At 32.6% G+C, this 22,226-nt stretch overlaps 3 protein-coding genes across 3 annotated transcripts; 1 reads left to right on the plus strand and 2 right to left on the minus strand.

Moving 5' to 3' along the window:
* Window positions 1–325: 325 nt before the first annotated feature.
* On the minus strand, window positions 326–5,554 carry LOC133205240 (TLC domain-containing protein 2-like). The gene is made up of 4 exons (XM_061341006.1): window positions 5,264–5,554; window positions 4,932–5,014; window positions 1,755–1,837; window positions 326–1,244 (listed from the first exon to the last, which is right to left on the minus strand). Exons 1-4 carry the CDS (start codon window positions 5,476–5,478, stop codon window positions 837–839), a joined length of 789 nt encoding a protein of 262 aa, XP_061196990.1. The 5' UTR covers window positions 5,479–5,554; the 3' UTR covers window positions 326–836.
* A 5,285-nt stretch (window positions 5,555–10,839) lies between these two features.
* On the minus strand, window positions 10,840–12,072 carry LOC133205548 (E3 ubiquitin-protein ligase FANCL-like). The gene has a single exon (XM_061341385.1). The coding sequence runs from the start codon at window positions 12,042–12,044 to the stop codon at window positions 10,944–10,946; it is 1,101 nt and encodes a 366-aa protein (XP_061197369.1). The 5' UTR covers window positions 12,045–12,072; the 3' UTR covers window positions 10,840–10,943.
* Window positions 12,073–13,827: 1,755 nt separating this feature from the next.
* Window positions 13,828–18,941, plus strand: LOC133205176 (uncharacterized). The gene is made up of 9 exons (XM_061340933.1): window positions 13,828–15,283; window positions 15,436–15,555; window positions 16,201–16,245; window positions 16,442–16,568; window positions 17,022–17,122; window positions 17,216–17,271; window positions 17,480–17,621; window positions 17,935–18,032; window positions 18,593–18,941. Exons 1-9 carry the CDS (start codon window positions 13,954–13,956, stop codon window positions 18,797–18,799), a joined length of 2,226 nt encoding a protein of 741 aa, XP_061196917.1. The 5' UTR covers window positions 13,828–13,953; the 3' UTR covers window positions 18,800–18,941.
* Window positions 18,942–22,226: the final 3,285 nt, after the last annotated feature.

The raw sequence follows: 22,226 nt of genomic DNA on the forward strand, positions 1-22,226 counted from the left end.
ATCAGAAAATAAAAATAAAGACTTAATGGAAATGCCTGATACACAACTGTATCTGAAGTTTATGAGACTCATAATAAATATGAACTTTTCCTTCATACAATCTATATTCCTGTAGGTACACTCTTGATTTAATTATGAATAGATAAATATGCTCTGTCAGAAGTAATTTTGGTTAAAAAGTACATATACTTTACTCTGGAAAAATGTAAATTCTTACTAGGAAAAAAGAAGGGCACCTTTTCCATAAATATTTATATACAATATAAATAAATATCAAATCTTACATCTGAAGGTTATGAATGAAAAAGTAACAAAAATACCTATATGGACCCAAATAAAATAATCAATCTAAAGAATATGAATATGGACAATAAAATCAGTTTGGAACAAGAGATTCATAAATTTTCAGATTTATAAAAAAAAAAATTGGAAATACTGTATATATAGCAAAATGTTTAATGACAGCACCTTTGGAAATTAACCAGTCAATTCCATGAAGAAAAACAGCTGATTTAAGATTTCAGTAACAACATACATGTATCATTACATATGCCTGCCTAGTGTCAGGAGGTTTAAGTCTTTATCTGTCTACTAAGCACAGTGACACGAAAATCAGTCGAAAAAACGACTTGTTTTAATATCTCAGCTGCTCAGTACTGAATAGCACATATGTTGTAATAAGCTTGAAAATAAACTATGCTCTGTAAGAAACATTCTTATACACAAGAAAGTGGATGAAATTACAAGCCTTGTATCCTTTACAATGCTTTAACATGGCAATTTCAAGATTCAGAATGAAGAAATTAAACAGAAATACGCAACTTATATGACATATTTCACTCATCTTTTCTGTAAAAGCTATTGTGATTACCATTCAACTTGAGTTGTGGTTTCTGTGGTTTTAATATATCACTTTTAAACAATCGCCAAAATAAAACCACATTAATTACCGACATGACAAACATGGATAATGAAAGACAACAGTAAAAGATAAAGGGTACTCGACTGGGCTCTATGTACATTCCATATAATATTCTACAAACGGAGAACCCACGACAGCTCACAAAGGTAAATAAGTTCAGATACGTAACAAGTTTATAGAACCAGTGATTGAATCCTATCTTCGACATCTGAAGGAGTTTTCGAGAATGGAGGAAAAAACTGTTTATTTCTGCCATCAAGGCCACACAGTTGTATCCAATACATGAAGCTTGATGAACATTCCACCAGAACATTGAAGTTACCTGGGGGAAAAACCATAGTTAAATACTCATGATAATTAAGAAGTATGAATGTGTGAAATGCTGATGGCAAAATTGTATTCCTTAGAATATTTGCTTCACTGGTGCTAGTATAATAAAGAATGACTACATGTATATGAGTAAATTTATGTACATACTGGTACATTTCACAAAAGAAGATGCACAAAAATAATTCTTTTTTAAAAGTTGAAAACGCCCATTACTAGTATCTGAGACATTTACACTAACATATAATTATCGTATCATGAAAAAAATATCTGTTGACCACATATGGTTACACAATCATGTTAACTTATTATTACATGTGTATTTCTTCTATAATTCACTGACAAATTATCAAGGTCTGACTGACAAATTATCAAGGTCTGACAAATGCATTAGGTAAAACATGAAATTGCTCTTTTACTTTCAATTTCAATTCATTAAATAAATATTCATGCATGAAACATGTTATAAAATAAAAAAAGAAAACATAAAATTGGCTCGACTTACTGCTATATGGTGTAGTGTGACCTCCCAGTTAATTAAAAGTCTGTTGTTTAGGTACATATCAATTGAATCATAAATGAAATACCCTGAAAGTAGAATATATATACAAATAAGTTTTTCAATAACCACATTTTTTGTATCCAATTTGCACATTAAAGTGATACATATTTCCCTAGCAGCAGATACATGAACAATCATTTTCTTCTGCATGTCATCTTTAAATTTGTTCAAGTATATTTAACAAATTTAACACAAGAGGCCCATGGGCCACATCACTCACCTGAGTAACTTTGGCCATGCTGTTCTTTACCAGATTTCCCCCCTTTTAATATACCTATTGTGGCCCCGCCCTACCCCCGGGGGTCATGATTTGAACAATTTAGAATCTACACTACCTCAGGATGCTTCCATATAAGTTTCAGCTTTATTGGTCCAGTGGTTCTTGAAAAGAAGATTTTAAAAGATTTTTCTTATATATTTCAATGTAAAACTTGGATTCCCTATTGTGGCCCCGCCCTTCCCCCGGGGGTCATGATTTGAACAATTTATAATCTACACTACCCCAGGATGCTTCCATATACGTTTCAGTATTTCTGGCCCAGTGGTTCTTGCGAAGAAGATTTTTTAAAGATTTTTCCTATATATTTCAATGTAAAACTTCGATTGTATTTCAATGTAAAACTTGGATTCCCTACTGTGGCCCTGCCCTATCCCCGTGGGTCATGATTTGAACAATTTATAATCTACACTACCCCAGGATGCTTCCATATAAGTTTCAGTATTTCTGGCCCAGTGGTTCTTGCGAAGAAGATTTTTAAGATTTTTCCTATATATTTCAATGTAAAACTTGGATTCCCTATTGTGGCCCCGCCCTACCCCCGGGGGTCATGATTTGAACAATTTAGATTCTACACTACCCAAGGATGCTTCCATATAAGTTTCAGCTTTTCTGGCCCAGTGGTTCTTGAGAAGAAGATTTTTTAATGACTCCACCCTATTTTTGTCTTTTCTTGATTATCTCCCCTTGTAAGGGGACTTGGCCCTTTATTTTAACAATTTACACTCCCCTTCACCCAAGGATACTTTGTACCAAGTTTGGTTAAAATTGGCCTAGTGGTTCTCGAGAAGAAATTGAAAATGTGAAAAGTTTACAGACAGATGGACAGACGGATGACGGACAACGGGTGATCAGAAAAGCTCACTTGAGCTTTTAGCTCAGGTGAGCTAAAAATTCACTTGACATGCTTCTCCAGGGTGTGCAATTAAAAAAATTAAGCACTAGCCCACGGGCTAGTGCCAGCAATACAGTTACTAGCCCCAAGTAAAAAGTTACTAGCCCAAATGGAGGGGATGGGGTGGGGAACTAATATTGAAAAAATAGTTTATTGTTGAAAAAGTCAGGGTTTTTTACTAGCCCAAGGGGCTATCTCCGTGCAGAAAACTACTAGTCCTACCCCAAAATATGGTAGCCCTGGGCGTCAGGCGATGCTAATTGCACACCCCTGTTCTCTGAGGTTGGAGGGTAGGGATTTGATATGTGGGTCCAGGAAATAATTTAGCACTCTAAGAAAGCATGCATTGGATACAAAGATCTCAGCACAAGGATACATATTTAAATTTTACACTTATTAAGTGTATATTACACTTGCTTAGTGTATTACATTTAATATGTGAAAAGGTTAACTTAAACTGAATATATATGATCCTTGTGCTGCAGATACTTTGAATTTCCTTGCGTCCTTATATGTGTGTTTTATTATCATAGTAGGATTTCTTAATTTTTTAAACAAGGATTATTTAATATTTTACTCATATATACACATTAAGAGAAGGAAGGGAAGGGGGACAAAGGATTACACATAATATATTACCCCTCATCTCAATTATTAATATTTCAAGTCTAAATAATGTGAAAACATCCTAAATTATGACACACAATTAAAGCTTGACTAACTAAGTATATGAATGCCAGTAGCATTTGACTTCAACGCAGGTACATGTACATCTAGAAAAAACACTGTTTTGCAAAGTATGAGCAGAGCAGGAAGTTTTTCTCCCTTTTTAAGCTTATAAGGCCTCCCAATCTTAATTGATCATTAAAATATACATAATTATCTATCCTCTGTGCACTATATAGCAATCAACTCCCTTTCATGTTGGGTTATGCTAATAACTACACATACTGTCTATTTATAAAACCTGAATATTTTAATGTGCAGTTTCAGACATAACTCAAAATCTAATAACATTTGCTATCTATCAATTTCCAACTTTTCTCTGCAACTTTCTCTCTTCAGCCTGGAAGTATACTGACTTCAACTATTACATTGTGCTCTACATTTTATGATTTAGATCATTTTATGACTTAGATCATTACTGATTAAGTTCAGAGTATACAGACATAAAATAACAAAATCTGAATTCCCTTGCGCACTTTACACCGACTTTATGCGCCTGATTAAATATCAAAAAAAAAAAATATATGATCACACCAACAAATATTTCATAACTGTACAGTCTGTAAGTGTCCCCAAGCATGACCATGCAAGCATAGAGGAGAGTGCAAGCCTTGTTAATTGTCTTATAAAACATGTAATACTGACATCCAGTTGAACTTCACTATCTCAAACACTGATATCTTGAATACCATGGATATGTTGAAGTGACTTGGAAGTCCCAACCACTTATTCTTTAAGTATTTTACCCTTGATATCTCAAATACTTGGATATCTCAAAGTTTTTTCTTCAGTCCCATAGTTTGAGATAACGAAGTTTAACTGCATTTTCTATTTACTGATGATAAAGAGCAAATGCAAACTGGGTTCTGACAATCAAGTGCCCCAGGGTATACTGATGTCTGATGGGAACCGAACCGAAACTTGATTTCGAGCCAGAACTGTACAGACCGAGACCATCTAGCTCATGCTTCATACACTTTAGCTGCTCAGGAAAATAAGTTATATAGTACTGTAGTGATTCAGGGGGAAATGTCTCAACACAGAGATAATGAATCTAAGGCACTACTGACTGACAACATTCTTCATACTATAGAGCACTGTCATGTAGGAAGCCACATTCTTTTCTTTTAATCCTGCACAAGGTTATTGGATAAACTGTGAATTTTTGGATGCAGTATCATCTGGAATAGTATATTATATTTACAATAGACAATGCTTTTACCTGTAGAGAAAGCTATCATCATATAGGTGAAATAGTTGATGTGTTCAATTAGGTCATCAAAGATTTCTGGATACAGAACGAAACTAAGAAAAAATAGGAAAAGAAAATAAATCATTCATAAAATCACTCCAACAAATCAGTGCAATAATAAAGTAATATTATGTCTGTGATTGAGTGTAACGTTAATAAAATCAATTAATGTGCCGGTGTACCGGATATGATTTTTTTACTGGTCGTATGGGGCCCCTTACGTTACTAATATAGCCATGGGCATTAAATACATAGAATTAAATTAACAAAAGGCTTTTACATTCCAAACATGTAATTCATACCACAATACATTCCATGTGCCACATATCATTCCGTGAATCCATGATATAACTAAATTCCTCCATCGCCATGGATCGTCTCTGACACTCTGCGGAGTTTTTACACATTGTGATACAAACTTATTCAAAGAATGAAAAATAATTATGGTTGAGAGCATCATTAGGTACCCATAGCGAACGTCTACTTCAACTTTCCTTAAATCTGAATCGGATGCCATTTTTTAATGAAATATTACTGGTTACAGTTTACATGTGTCTGATCCAAACCGGGCAAGCCAAGGCCCATTTAGTCACGTGACTTGTAAAGCCGCTTCTGTCATTGCATATTGTAAACAAAACATCGTGTTGCCAGGCTTAGAACAACACATGGACGTTTTACTTTACTATAAACTTTACAATGTATGTCAGTACAAGGGTTTTGTTGAAGTGAGATCTCATATTGTTAGATGTTCAAAATTTAATATTTATTCACATTTTTTTTTGACACGAGTAGGATAGACTTTAGAGTGGTAATTTGAAACTTTGGCCTGGAATTTTTCATACCGAGAAATCAGTGTTATTTTCCCTTTCTTTTCCCCCTCTTGTTTGTATCTCACAGGAAATTGTCGAACAAATTCTGCATGCAACTCGAATTCAGTGCATATTCTGCAAAAGATTTTTTAATAGGACTTATATTAATATATATACAGAGAATAAACTTTTTTATAATCAAACATGAAATACCATAAACTATCATATTATCAAAGGTCGAGTTTTTATTATCTAATACATTTTTCATATGTGAATACCTGTGAGCACTACCCCCTTTGTCTACAATGCTAAGCTTTGCATGTCTATTTGGTATATAATCTTTCACTTTAAGTTGTATTTTAAATACAAATTGAATTTAATAATATGTAGTCGAAACACATACACTAACTGTAATATTACTATTAAATAAATGCAAAGTTTTATCACTGAGTGCTTTCAAATTGCTTGAACCTTCTATGTAGTATGTACACTGTTGTCTTTAAGCATCAAATTTATCTACAAATGTCTTTCTTGTACGCTTTAATGAACATTATTCTGCATACGAAATATAATGTAGCTGAAATTATCTATGAGAGAGAGAAAGAGAGAGAGACTTTGTTCCATCAGCTGGAGGAAAATGGAACAAGGGAGAACTTTTGTGTACCTGAACTTTTTTGACAGAGAAACAATACCTTAGTAGCTACTCTTTGTAGCTATACTAGGCACCCGACGAACTAAATAAGTTATAAAATATAAAGTTTCTACCATTTTTTACAAGTGTTTATCAAACAAACAAAAAATGAAAACCAACATGTACAATGGAAATTATTTCATCATCAAAGGGTTTTTTTTCTGATGTATCAAAAGGATTCTTTTTATAAACTCCTTTGTTAATTTCACCGCTTGAATTGTTTAGAAAGAGTATTTTGGGTTTATTTTGGGTTTGTACTTAATTATGCATGAGTATACGTCAGTGTAATTAAAGTTTCATTTAAATTCCATTGGTTATGCTGCATTAACGATGAAAATCTCCCTCGAAGCGGAGCACCCTGTGTGTTTACAAGATTTTCTTTCTTACCTTTAGTATTTATATAAACCGTAAAGGGACGATCTCTAAAATTTAACAAAAACGGAAAATGATATCTAAATTACAACTAAGTATTGGTTTGATAAGCTAGGAATTCATGTATATTTGCTAAGTTATCGTGCCAAAAAAATTCTCAGAAGGAAGCGGGGGCGGGGGTTGGCCTGGGTTGGGACTTGAAATTCTGGGCAATAGATATAATTGTTTTAAGATGTTAAAAGTATGAAGTATTTCACTTCCAAATTATAATAAATCTTTTTATACCTTAAATGCAAAAAGATTTCTTAATCACCATTACGGAAGTTAAATTCTTAAGTGCGGCAACTATTTTGGTCTAATTCAATTTGTTATGTCGAAAAATAATATAACTCGAAACTAGAATCGATCATATTTATACAGGTTCTGAAAATTTCGTCTAGCAATTTTCAAATGAGTGAAGAGACATTAAGATTTGAGTGGAATAAGTTTTTAAACATTATACATGTATTATGTTCATGTCAAAACTGTAACTACATTTACAAAACAATGTGTGTATACGTATGGATGTTACGTATGTATTAGGATTTAAATCGATCTTTTACATTATAAATGTGATGTAACATTTAACAGTATATTTGTAAGCGACATGAAGAATTGTTACTTGGTCACGTTTTTGTAGAATGACTGGTTTACACAATGGTCCATTTTTTCCTTCAAGTGAATGCTCCTTATCTAATATAGGTTGTTGTTTTTTTTTCAAATGTACGTTATTTAGATGATAGATGGTTATCATCATAATAAATCAAATGAATCATAAAACCTACAAAAACTTGAAAATACTTATGCAAAAAGTGGTATAGTCTGACTACATTTCTTTTCAAACGTAGCTATGTAAGGACAATTCACAGCCTAATTACATGTAGTACCATTTTATACTGTAACTCCTCATTCAATTTGTACACCAATGTGATTTATGGCTCCTAGAATTCCAAAGGTGATAATTAAATTGTTTATTTAAATTTGAACCCTGGGAACACATATTTCACAGTTCAATACAGGGTTTATAACTGAATAGAATCAGGCTTATATTTGCCTTTAGAACATCAAAGTAAAGATGTCAAGTCATGGAGTGGTAATGCATCTTCGTACAATATTCAAGTATAGGACCTATATCTCACTTAGCCCCAACCTAGGGTCTGGACTCCTACATGTAACCTTGGAGACTTGAATTCAACGTACAATTATTGTAGAGGGCTTCAGGCGCGGATTTATAACTTTTTCAAAGGGGGGGGGGGGGATTTGAATAATAGTTGTTATACCGTACATTCACATAGTTACACGACAACTTAATACGAATACTCAGGCCTGTAGCAACGGTTTCATAAGTTGGCGGGGGGAGCAACTTGCCCAAAAATTGACAAGCAAAAATAAATAAATAAATAAGAAAGAAATGAATAAAAAAAAATTTAAAAAAAGAAAGAAAAAAAAACTTATAAGCTGTCCAAATCCTAGAATACGCCATTTCTCGACCTAACAGAAATATAGCAAAATACTATACTCAGAAAAAAGTGCCCCCCCTTCCGCCCGTGTTCTACGGGCCTGATACTATTAATTAATAACAACACTTTTTATAATAAAGAAACTAATCAGATATATGTAAAATTAAAAAAAAAAGTAAAATACTAAATTTAAAATTTTAAATGTAAATCAGGTCACTTCGCTTTAGCGATGTGAAAATTTGCCTATAAAATCCCAGTATTTCATCTGGATGGATCCGTTTAAGAAAGAGTGTGTGAAAAAAAAAATTGAGTTATTGTAAGTAAATATCTACTTCGCTACCACATCCTATTTTGTGATGATTTGAATCGAGTAGATCTTCAAAGGGAAAAAAAGCCAAAAATAAAAACCAACAATACAAAAGAAGAAACACTGCTTTTGCAAGCCGAAACATAAGTATGTCCTCTCGACCCCAGTTGTGTTATATTGGATTTGAAAACAGTAAATATTCATCTAAAGTTGTGCAAAATTTCAAATTAACCATTTTTTAGTTCCACCACAACTGCAGGTATTTTGGATATTCAATCTCGATAAACTTGGAGAGACAATGTATTATAATTATAATCAGATGTCAATCTCCATCTCTTTTCACGTAAATAATCCATGAATTGATCATTCAAAATATCATGTTTATGATGTTGACTTAAAATCGGTAAAGCAAAGTGGTAAAACTAGACAAAAGCAAAACCGTTTCTGGAAAAATAAATCAACAAATACATGTATTCGTGACTCTCCTCTCTCACTTTTTCTCTCTTTAGCAAAGCCGTGGGGGGGGGGCAACATCCGTAACCCCCCTAGATCCGCCACTGGGCTTTATTACATAATATCTAGGGATGAAAATATTTTCAGAGTTTATTTTGTAGGTTCTACTCCTATGGTCCTTGCATGGTGAGGATATCCCATCTTTGTATTCTACTTTCTTAAAAGATAATATACATATTAAATGGTAAAAAACAAACAAGAGGGTCATGGACCACAGTGCTCACCAGAGTCACTTTAGCCCTGCTGTTCTTCATACGATTTTCCCCCTATATACATGGATTCTTACGTAAAACTTTGATCAGTTTTTGTGGCTCCACCCTACACCCAGGAGCCATAATTTGAATCTACACTGTATGAGGATGCTCCTATATTCATTTGACTAATCATGGCTTTGCTGTTCTTTAGAAGATGTGTAGAGTTTTTTCCTCTATATAATATACCTGTGTAAAACTGATCACTAAATGTGGCCCCCACCAAGGGGCAGGGGAAGGGGGAGGGGGTCATGATCTGAACAAATTTGAATCTACACAACCTGAGGTTCGTTTCATATTAATATGACTAGTCATGGCTTTGCTCTCTTTCAGAAGATTTTGAACTATTTTTCCCTATATATTCCAATGTAAAGTGTTGATCACCTATTGTGGCCCTGCCCTATCCCTGGGGGTCATGATTCAAACAAACTTGAACTCTATATAGCTGAGGATGCTTCCATATTATTATGCTTTGCTGTTCTTGAAAAGATGATTTGTAAAGATTTTTACTATATATTTCAATGTGAAACTTTCATTCCCTATTTTGGCCCTGCCCTACCCCTGACCCTGATTTTGACATTTTAGAATTTATACTACCTCAGGAAGCTTCCACATAAGTTTTACCTTTTCTGGATTCTTGGGAAGATTTTTCTTATATATTTCAATCTAAAACACTCATTCCCTTTTGTGGCCCCATCCTAAAGCTGGGGATCTTGATGATAAAATTAAGAATCAGCACTTTCTCAGGAAGCTTCCACATAAGTTTCACCTTTTTTGGCTTAGTGGTTCTCGAGAAGATTTTTCTTATATTTTTCCATGTAAAACTTTCATCCCCTATTGTGACCCACCTTATCCCCCGTGAGCATGATATAAAGAATTTAGAATCTTTACTTCCTAAGGAAGCTTCCACATAAGTTTTACCTTTTCTGGCCCATTGGTTCTTGAGAACAAGATTTTTTAATGACCTCATCCTAGTTTGGCTTTTTGTGATTATCTCCCCTTGGAATCAGACTTTATTAGTCTTTATTTAGACAATTTGAAATTCCCTTTAACCAAGGATGCTTTGTGCCAACGTTGGGCAAAACTGGCCCTTTGGTTCTTGAGAAGGAGTCAAAAATTTGAAAAGTTTACAGTCGGACAGACAGATAGATGGATGGATGATGGACAATGGGTGATTAGAAAATCTCACTTAAGCTTTCAGCCAAGGTGAGCTAAAAATGGCATTGTGGTTCTTGAGAAGAAGTCGAAAATGTGAAAAGTTTACAGCTTCTTCAGTGAAGAAATTGAATATGTTTAAAAGTTTACACAATGTGACAGATGGGAACATACAGGTACAGCCTAAGTTATTGAATGATGACATGATAAAATTAGTGGTTAAAAACTGAATTTATACAGCAATCATAAACAATACATATATGCTAACTTGCAGTACAATCCTGTGTTTATCAATATTTATTTGGAAGAAACAATGCTATTCAAACTTATATATAGATATATTTTGATTATGTACACTTTTACATTTTATGGAAAAAACCTAATTTCACACCTTGATGGACATTTTAACTGTTATGGGAGTCCCACAGTAGGGACACTCTCCAAATATAGTGTTGAAGCTCTGTCTGCAAGATGGCAGTCCTCTCAACCACTCAATTAAACATGTCTGATGGAAAGGCTGGCCACAGCGAGAGTCATTACAAACTTCTTCAGGGATCTCCATTCCTAGTCTGTATGAGTAACAGATGCCACAATCTGCACTGAAATCCTCCTTCTTTGAATCCGATGGAGAAGGAAATGCAACATTTAACACAGTGGACAAATTTGTAAGGATGCTATCATTTTCATTCCATAAATGAAGGTTAGATGTCATATTTTCACGCAAAGGATTGGTAGCCTGATTTGACCCCATGAATTTGATTTCTGGTAAAGTACATGGATGTTTGGGGTCCACAGCTATTTGAACAGAAGCACTTGCACTGATTGCTATTCTTCTATTGGTGGCAGCAAATGTTGGATTATCTGGTTCAAGAACCCATGTTTTCTGGTCTAATTCACCTAAATTATTCCATAGATCTTGGTAAAGCTCAACATTATGAATGAACTGATTGAATAAATCTAAGAGTGTACTGGAAGATGTCCAAACTACATCAAATTTAGCCGGTAAGTCTACAATAACTGCAGGTGCTTGTCTTGGATGTTGGGAATGAAGTTTGATTTTCATGAGATGCGGTCTTTGTTTTTCATCAGTGTACTTTATCTGGAATGACTGAAAATCTGCATCAACAGAGGTTACTCTCTCCCAGCCAATTTTCTCCAGTTCTGAAATCAGTTGAGCACAGTTGTTACTATAAGTAGCTGATCTGTTTTGTTCTAGGGAACTAATTTGCTTCTCAGCAATACTTCTCAGCTCCTCCAAGAAAGCTGGAAGATTCTCACACTGTGCCAATCTCTGCTTTAATATTTTGTCATACTTTTTCAAAATTTGTTCAAGTTTCCATTCATATGTTAACTTTGCATCTGTCAGTTTTCCATCTTCAGGCAATTTAATGTTCATTCTGTATTCCTTATCTAAAATTTGAATATATCCATCATATTCTGTAAAATCAAAGTTTTTTGGAAGTAAACATGGGAACTTCCTTAACATCGTTCTGCTGTTTTCATCCACACTGCAGTTTATCTACAAAGCAAAAATGATTTAGAAATAAGTTAATAAAGAAATAACAAGAGGTCTAAACCACAAGGCTTTGGATTGCTTTAATTCAACTGACAAAACTGGGGGGTATAAAAAAAAAAGTTTAAAGTAAAGAAAAATAGGTCAATTTTGGAATTGATTTCAACATATCTTGGAAAGTACGGTATATGGAATTTCAGAATGAACTTCAGTTGTAATGTAGATTGTTTATATGTCAATACATGTAGATATGAATGGAATGTTATCATTTTAAATCATTTGATTTATGAGTATTTCATTGGGGAATGTGGGTACCCTATGTTAGGAGCTCCATACCAATAATTTTTTTATACCCCTAGTTTTGCCAACTGAACATGCTGAAATTGTATAGTTTAAATATTGCTGCTTTTTGAACACTTTTAAGCAAAAGATGAATTTCCATCGTTTGAGTAACTCTACACCACCTAGATAGAACGTTCTATCGTTAAAATGTTATTGTCCTGTGGACCCGGTTTAACGATAGAATTCGTTCAGTGTATTGGCAATGTAGCAAAATAAACACCAGTGATAACTCCAACTCAGGTCATTTACTGTGAACAATCCAGAGAGTTTCAAATGTCATCATTCATGACATGTAAATTCAGAGCGAGAAAAAAAGTTGAGAAAATGAGTAGTTTTTTCATCTCCTTATGGATTATTTTTTAGGTTAAAAGGCAAATACAATCTCAAAAAAGGTTTGCAATGTTTAATTTGGTTGTTATTATCAGTGCAATTTTTGTTTTGAATATTTCATCATCATTTCAGAGCGGATCCGCTTCGATTTGCAACATCGCAACTATATGGAATGTATTCTGTGGTGAGGGCTTGTCTTGAGTTAGATAATTCTAACTATACACCACCTTGTGTGCAGTGAGGCACGGATAAGTATTATTACTTCACATTGTGCTGAATTATTACCCATCAATTATCACATTAACCAGAAGTGATCTTCATTTTATATCTCATTCAAGAAATAACTGTTTAGTTACAAATTAACTGTTGTATTTAGCTCCAAATCCTTTAAAACTTTGACTGCAGACTTATCTTTTTCATCTTCATGAATTGTTTCAGATCCGTTCAAAGTTGAAAATAATTACTGCATCAAAGTGTGATTTTTTGGCAGGAAAAATGCTCATTTAAAAAATAAGTATCAATTAATAGCTAAATAAATCTACTTCAGGTAGGTAAAAATAAGGCTATGTAGGTAATTCAAGCTACATAACTAAATCAGTAAATGTAGTGATTGTACCGGGCGGAGGACCTGAATACATTACTGTGGCCTATAATTACATTCCAAATGTTTCATTATAAGCTACCTTTATACTTTGTTGAAAACATAATACCATGCAAAGGAGGTTTTTCCTCAAAACATAAATAATTTATACCGTTTTATCCATAGGTCAATTACTAAATCTATTTTCAAGATTGGCGGACTTTCTCTTAAAATGAAAGTAGAATGCTTTGCTAACTCCCACCAAATTTATTCGATGATTTTTTTCTTTCTTAGATCAAATTATAACAAGTTGTTAAAGCATTATCTTAATTAGTTATTAAAAGTGTATCCTAAGTTTATATTATTGGAGTATAATATTCATGATATACATTCAAAGGATTTTATTTTAAATTCTTAAACCATGATATACAGTTTATGAACGATTTAACAAAAATCATCCAATATGGCAGCCTCCTGGAAAAGAAACATGCAAGATTGAAGATAAAGATTGAAGAAATGTAATCTGAACGGGAAATTAACATAACTTTCTGCAAAAAATATGCATTATTCCAGTACAACTGTGTACACATATCATCGAGGCAAATCAATTTAAAATTTTCACCAGGTGTAATGTTTTCCAGAGTAATAATCAAGCGTTCGGTCATCGCTAAAGGTTGTAACATTAGACTTTGTAGATCATTACGTGAATCACCCTCCAAAAAAATCGAAGAGAACACAAAGGATTCCGATAAATCAGTGGAATTATCTGGGTCAGAGTGTGATGATTATTTAGGTGTAAATTTATCTATCCTAGAGCATGTAGAAGATAAAGTTGTTTCAGAGGAAATTCAGAATGAACAGACGAAAGAAGAATTGTCACGTACGTATGGTATAGGGGTGTATACTAAACCTCATGCATACGATTCTCAGGTTCTTGAAACTAACTTTGGAAGCATTAAGGTAGATAGGGTGAGAAAGGGATTAATTCCTTTGAAGAAAGATTTTTCCAATTTGAAGCCAACACTGGGTTCGATAGCTGATACATTGATAAACTATCGTAAAAAGGTAGATAAGAAAATATCACCTCATTCTGTTTCTCAGTTACTGTTAAATCAAAAAGAGCATGATGATGAAAATGATAGTTCAATCAACAAAACAACAAAATTAGAGAATCAAGATCAACACAAGAATGGAACTGAACTTCAGTCTGGAACAACAAACATGCTGGAAACAACTATGCCACATCATAAAACTAGTAAACATGTTCAGGAAATTACAGTTGAAGGAAATGAAACTTTAGGCTTTCAGGTACCTATGCATCAGGGACCTAGCAATTTAACCCACAAAGAAAGTGATCAATTATTAACTCAAGCAGAGGGTGTTAATGAAGAAATCACAACTAAAGAAGATTTAGATACCATCAGCACAATTTCAAAGTCTATATATGAAAAACCAGTTTTTGATAAGTTGCATCAAGTTCATGAACAAAGAATACTGCAGATGAATGCATCAGATACAGCAAAGAATACAGAGGTTAAAAAAATATCAGTTGGAACTGAAACTTTATCATTAAATGGTAAAAGTACAAAGGAAAGAAATGCAAAATTTGCATCAAAACATTTGAAAGGTTTATTAAGGGAAGATGTTACATTGAGTGAAACAAATTTACACTGTAGAACTTCAGAATCTGAGAAACTGCTTTCAAAGAGCACATTAGAACAAGTAGTGAAAATTGGACCATTGAAACACCCAGGAGATGGTTTCTTGGAATCTTGTGAAAATAGAATAGATCAGCCATTGCCTTTAATGCTGGAAAAAGAAACTGATATTTCACAAGAGATGGGGAACTCTGTTCCTGAAAGAGTTGTGCCAATGTCAGAATTGAATTCGTGCCAAGAGACACCAATGGTTGAGAATGCAGCATATAAATATTTTTTGGATCTTCAAAGACAAGAAGAAGGTACTTTTATAACAAATTTTCTTTGGATACTTTTTTTCATTATAATATATTGTTTCTATTTAAAATCTTGCAGAATAATTATGGTTAATCATTATCCGCCAAAGCTTTAGTTGATAACAGGAAAGGATAATTTCATACTATATAATTTATAGTGCCAACAATTGACAAGAAATCTACAGCTAATTTAAGCAAGTATCTCCCCAAAAACCTAGACAAGCTGACAGAGGAGGAGGTATTGGAAGAACTGATGGAGAATGTTATTTACAATAGAGGTCAGACATTGAACAATTATTGTGTATACATCTATATTGTAATGGTATATACAATAGAGGTCAGACATTGAACAATTATTGTGTATACATCTATACTGTAATTGAACATGAATTTTTGTTAATATGGTGATCAATTAACAACAAATTTTGCTAATGATAGAAAGACAAGGTAGCTGTCCATGAATTTACATAACATTGAAATTGTATGTTTTACAAAAACCCCTGAAAAACTTATAAAACCGCAGTATTTGACTTTTGAAGTAATATATATACAAACCAAGCACAAAGTATGAAGTTGAAATGCTTCTCTGTAAAGTCAGTATTTCAATGGATTGACCAAATAAAAGGAATAAATTTCTTATATTATTTTCTTTGGAACAACAAAATCATTGTAGTAGAATTCTTATGTGTTTGATAATCATCATAATGAAAATGTTTACTTTGAAAATCATCATATTTAAACAAATTTTTGGATTTTTATGATCTTATTTTTAGGTTCTCAACTAAGTATTGGAAAATGTATTTTAAAATGATATAAAGTAAACCAATCAGATTTGTTGAATTACACAGAAAAAAATAATTGTATGGTTTAAATGTATTTATCAAGTAATGTTTTGATTATGTGTGTCAATGATATTATTTCAGATGATATTCTTGCTATCAACAAGATTTATGGAATACCTTCACAAGGTAATACCCCCCCCCCCCCCCCAGCAAAATTAAACAACAACAACAACAACAAAAATAACATGATATGAATTTTTTTTTTTCGTTACAAAAAATGTGCTCTTGAACCTGAAATTCTTAAGATTAGTTGTAAAAGAAGATTTCAAGCCTGAAATGTGTAAAACCAATTAGATAATTTTTTTATTTTGAACATAATCAGGAGGGGAGGGAGTGAGACTGAACATTGCAGACCTTTTACCAAAACTGGCTGAGAGGATTCAATGTAAAGAACTCCATATGGTCCACAGACTAGACAAAGAGACTACAGGAATTATGCTGTTTGGCAAGTTAGTACAGAAAATAATGACAAATTACACTTATTAATGGTTTAAAATAAAATTCTTTGATATGTTATCTTAGAATGGATTGTGGATTTTTTAAAAAAAAAATTTTAAATGTGTTTGCTCCAAAGCATATTATGGATTAATTGAAAGTATAGGAAATGATAAGAATATTTTTAAAATGTCAGTAGGCATGAAAAATGAAAAACATTGTTTACACATCATAGAATCCAGACTGCTTGTGTTTATCCATGATAATCTCACCTATTTTACTTGCTAGATATTTTGTAACCTTTTGCTTGAATTTTGTAAAACTTGTCCTTTCAGGTCTGGTCACAGAAAAAAAGTCACTTTTAATAAATTGTTCTAAAGAATAATTTTTGGAATACAGATTCAATTCAAACTAAATTGCAATAATGAGTTCAATTACATGTACACTGAATGAAAATGATATTACAGAACTGAGGAAATGGCCAATAAACTGAGGAAAGCATTTAAAAAGAGAGAAGTAAAGAAGACTTATCTTGTTATCACAAAGGGAATTCCATCTCTCAAAGAAGGTTATTTGGTTTATTATTGTGACAAATGTTGATTTCTAAAGTTTCATAGTTTTTCAAAAGAATTTCTTGATAGCATTTTAATAATAATTTTAGGTATTATTGATGTACCTATAATGGAGGGAGAGGTTGGAAAAGACAAGAGGAAAAGGGTACGTAGATTTGTAATTCTTATAGGAGTTATTCCCCCTGTATTAGATTCATTAGTCCTAAGATTTTTTTTTTTTTTTTTTTGCTGAAATATACTCAATCTATTCACCAGTAAAACTTTAAAAAAAAATTTGATATTTGTATTACCAAATTAATTGCTAAACATTTGTTCCTGAATAAAATATTAGATGCATCTACATGTATATGCAGATGACGTGCATCCCTGTTTATGACTCTGAGACAAAGCATGTCATGCACAAAACCAAAAAGAAGCTAATGCCTGCCATCACTCATTATAAAGTAGTAGCAAACAGTAACAGTTGTGCTCTGCTGGAAGTTAGTCCTGAAACAGGTAAAATTTTTCATTGGAAAGGCCTACTTTGTACTTCACATTAAATATTCATATACAATAGTACATGTATAACATTTCAATTTATTTGAAGGGTTTTACTCTTCAAGATGGACACTTTTTATGCTATACTGACACAGAGATTTCTCAGATTATAAGAGAGACTTTTGATTCTGTGTTTCATGGAGAAATTTTCTTATAAGCTTAGCAGTAGTAATACATTGCATGTTGTTGGCACAGATTAATTCTCAGACAATGTCCTATAACAGCTTCTACTGAATTTGCTTGTGAGATATTGATTAATGTATTATTTCAGGTGTGAAGCATCAGATAAGAACTCATCTCTTTCATGTCCTGAATACACCATTACTGGGGGACCATAAGTATTCTTACCTGACTGAAATCAAACCACAGGTGATTTACTATATTGTGAACATGTAATCTAATTGCAAGGTGAAGATTTGGTAATGCAAGGAGTTATGCATGTATATATTTTGCACCTGAAAAATAAGAAATCAATAGAAAAAAAGCATGCATGCACTTAATGATATTTGGAGAAATCCGTTAAATACTGGGGTAATTGTTTATCAAAATCTACCTGGACTGTGAAAGGAGGAATGAAACTCTCCTAAGATATAACTAACATTGGTAAAATTCCTGTCTTTGTTTTTTTCAACAATTTCTTATATTTACATCAAATTTGTGGTATTCTTCATTTGCCATTGTCACAAGCCACAGATTTTTTCTATTCTGTTTTCACAGAAGTTTGTGGAAATAAAATGGACACAAACATTCCTGGCTTGTGATGTTGTTAATTTGCTTGAAATTAATTTTTTATTTCCATTTTTTCCTTTCAAATTATTTTAAAATAATCATTTTTGTAAGCAGAGAATAGATTCAAGCACAAAAAGAAAAAAATATTTTTAAAGTTCTACAATGTGGTTATTAGTTTCTTGCTTCTCTCTCAAATTTAGATTTTGCCTAGCGATGTTGTACAGAGACTTGAGATCAGACAAAGTAAAGCCAGGAACCTGCCCATGTATATCCATGCTAAATTCATCATGATTCCAGAATTTCTTGATGGCAGAAGTTTTTCAGTCCATTGTAGTGTGCCTAGGGCATTTAGATCCTTTTTGAAAAAGGTCAAAATTTCTCATAAAAATGTGGATGAACATGTTTAAAATTGAAATAATCATACTACTTAGTGTGTCTTTTGATTCTTCAGTTGCATTTTGGGAAAATAAGTAGTACATATAGATGTAAAGTATATATGTGCATTTGTTGGTTAGTGTGTACAGATATCTGTATGCATAGGACATGTGATACGACTTTGTTGATATTGATATTGAATAAAAATATCACTGAAATTTTGACTTTAATGAATTGGACTTTTAATCATTTTTCTTTTCACCTTTTAAAAAAGGAAACAAGAAATTGCAGGAAATTTCCGCTATTACTAGAGTGTTTCAAGGAACGCATGTGTGGCCTGCCTTTTAGCTTTATTAAAGATGTGAATAAATCTAAGAGTGGTCAGCTTTATTACTACTATCATTATAGTTCATGTAAAAAAAACAAACAAACAAACAAAAAAAACATGGATAGTACAAGACTGTGATACAATCTGATGAACAAGAAAATATGGTTCCCTAATCCTCAAATGAATAGTTTTATTGAAATTATTGAAAATAATTTTTAATCATTTTATTAGTACATCTCCAAAAGAGTTTACTGCAATGTTGTCAGTCTACACTATCCATTGTGGAATACCGATCCCGATGTATTTTCATAGTTAGTATGGTAACTGAATATCATGCAGTTTCAAAGTACAGTATCATGAGTTTCTTGTTTGCAATCACAGCAATTTTTTGTTTGATTGGACTTCCCTTAATGTGTATCCAGTTGTTTACATATAAATGCTAATTATCAAAACCCTACCTCTCAAAATTCAAAAGATATAAGTTAAAATTAAACTGTCTGGGTATTTTTTGCAAAGTATCTCAAAGATCAATGGGTTGTAACGCTGGTACTTTTTCATTATGCTTTATGACAAACAATGCACATACTAATTAGCATAGACTTACCTCTTGTATGCCAAAACATGTTGTATATCGGATTTTGAAAAATGGATCAAGGTCAATGGTAACGAGGTCAACAATACATTATCTATACTTGTAAAACAAATGGCTATTTCTTACTACAAAGAAAACTTTTATATTCCAGAGCATATTCTACAATATTGTGTTTGGTTAAAATTAACAATCAAATTTAAAGCAGTATGAGCTGAATTTTCATTTCGAAAATGTATTTTGTATAATTGTAATTTACTGTATTAATGACAAAAAATGAAGGTTTATTAATCCGTTATTTGTGTTGGAAAACTATTAAAAAGCTCTGCTTGAATCAAAATTATATTGTTCATTGTCATCCTGTACGAAAAATTGATTTCATATACGGTGCAATTTGATACTATACCATCCATTCTTTGATAAACTTTTTGAATTAATATGCCATAGATCATAGAGGTCTTAAGTTACATGCAGTGTTATCATAATAGCGCGTCTGTTTCTTAAAATGTAGCGATGCAAACTTACGAAAGCCCCATGAGCTCATTTTCGTAGGTTAAAATTTTTTTCGCGTTAGGCTATAACGCGAAAGTTTCGCAAATAAACGCGTGGCTTTCTCGAATGAAACGCGAAACTTTCGTGAATAACCGCGTAACTTTCGCGTTATAACGCGAAACTTTCCCTGTAAAACAGAGACAATTGCATTTATAAGTATCCATTTTCTTTTAATTTGATGATCTAGTTTTTTGATTACAACGAAAAATGAAATACTATTTTGAACTTGGATTACCACAAGCTGAAATTTTATGTTTTCTCGCCATTGAATGAAGCTTTCCCTTTTCTAAACCTTTCTTGCCGTCACAATTTGTCTTTCTCAACGCTGTTGAAACATTTTCAAAGTCTATGCGAGTTTTTCCAAAGTGAAACTCTGTAATTATGAATTTCGGGAAAATGACCCTCCCCCCCCCCTTTCCTGCGTCATTTTGGGTCTTTTCGGTCGCTTCTGCAGCTTTTTTATCATAAACTGATTTCACTTTTGTATATATTTTTAAAAGATTCCTGTCAATATCGAACCAAATTTAAATATTAAAATGATTTTAGACTGTGAAACAGAAAAATAATTCTATGTTTTTTTGTTTTGTTTTTTGTTTTTGTTTGTTTGTTTTGTTTTTGTTTTTTTGTATTTTTCCATTCATATAAAATTTACAATTACCAGCCCTTGATTGAATATTGTATGAGAGGTGGCGCTAACATTGAGGGAATGGGTCTAATATTAGACTTGATAAATACAATAACATGTATATAGAAAAACGTGATCATTATTTCCTATCTCTCTCTCTATTCTGTAGGGCACAATTACATTATTTACATAAGGTTTCATAATGAAATTAAGAATATAAGCACGTCCATGTTAGTAAAGAAGATTTTAAATCAATGTCAGACAATATATAGTGTTCGAACACAAAGTCCTAGTTAGCAAAACATGATACCTTACAAGTCATGTGACGGAATTTAGGCTTCACAGAGTTACCTGAGGTAAGAAATCACGTGGTAAATTATAATATTCAACATGTCACGACCCTTGCAATTGGATACAACACATACCAGTCATTCTACGATAAATGGACCAATTCCGAATATAAAACATGAAAAAAATAATTGTTTCAAATAGCTAAATGAACATCATAATTCTCTAAAGGACATATCAGTGAACTTGAAAACAAAGAATTGTCCACAAATCTGGTACCGTTAACTTTTTACAACAATTTCAATATACCATTAATTTTAAGGTAATGTTACGGAAGTTAATTAAGGAATCACTGTCTAGTAAGTAGAGTATGCCAGGGACATCAACGATAGTTGGAAACGTGGGATAATTTATGCATAACGGGCGAACCTTTTATTTCCATTTCATTTTGAAATAAAATTTTTAAAAATGTAGACTAAATTTAAATTACACGAGGCCTCACATGTCAATTTTAATAGTCAACGCCCACTGACGTCAAACACAAAGACAGCCGCACGAGAATTACATGCATATTAGGCCTCCTTAGAGTCAGGCACAAAGACAGCCGCATGAGAATTACATGCATATTATGCCTTCTTAGCTACTGACCTTTCGCTTGGCAAAATTTGCATTCCGTTAGAATGATCAAGAAATCAACTCTCCTAACTTTCAAAGAGTTATCACAGAGAAAACAAATAGAAATGGAAATATTGCTTGATCAAGCCTGATTATTTTTTAAATAAAGCTGAATTTGCCCAATTTTTCGTTTCTGATGTTCAATAAAGAACGCAAAAGTATGATTCATGAAGTCTCGCATGAATCCAAAATTAAATTAAATTTTCGGGAAATATATTCTTACGGAAGTTAATCATTACTGAAGTTAATTCCCAGCAATAAAAGTTCAAATTCTCTTCAATAATTAAAATCAAAGTTTGTTTTAGGATATTAGACAAAACTATGAACCATTTCGCTCCCAAAATACTAATTTTTTTAATACCTTTATTGCAAAAACTTTCCTGAATTACCATTAATTAATTT

This window comes from Saccostrea echinata, unplaced genomic scaffold (genome assembly GCF_033153115.1).
Source record: "Saccostrea echinata isolate AGI-Se365-2 ecotype Australia unplaced genomic scaffold, CSIRO_AGI_Sech_v1 ptg000054l, whole genome shotgun sequence".
NCBI lineage: Eukaryota > Metazoa > Mollusca > Bivalvia > Ostreida > Ostreidae > Saccostrea > Saccostrea echinata.

Coding starts and splice junctions, on each gene's coding strand:
- LOC133205240 (XM_061341006.1), bottom strand. CDS start 5,478: ATGGCATCCGATTCAGATTTAAGGAAAGTTGAAGTAGACGTTCGCTAT. Junction 5,015..5,263: donor GGCACATGGAATGTATTGTG/GTATGAATTACA, acceptor ATTTTTTCTTAG/TTTCGTTCTGTATCCAGAAA. Junction 1,245..1,754: donor TCACACTACACCATATAGCA/GTAAGTCGAGCC, acceptor TTTTTCCCCCAG/GTAACTTCAATGTTCTGGTG.
- LOC133205548 (XM_061341385.1), bottom strand. CDS start 12,044: ATGTTAAGGAAGTTCCCATGTTTACTTCCAAAAAACTTTGATTTTACA.
- LOC133205176 (XM_061340933.1), top strand. CDS start 13,954: ATGTTTTCCAGAGTAATAATCAAGCGTTCGGTCATCGCTAAAGGTTGT. Junction 17,123..17,215: donor AATTCCATCTCTCAAAGAAG/GTTATTTGGTTT, acceptor TAATAATTTTAG/GTATTATTGATGTACCTATA. Junction 17,272..17,479: donor GAAAAGACAAGAGGAAAAGG/GTACGTAGATTT, acceptor ATGTATATGCAG/ATGACGTGCATCCCTGTTTA.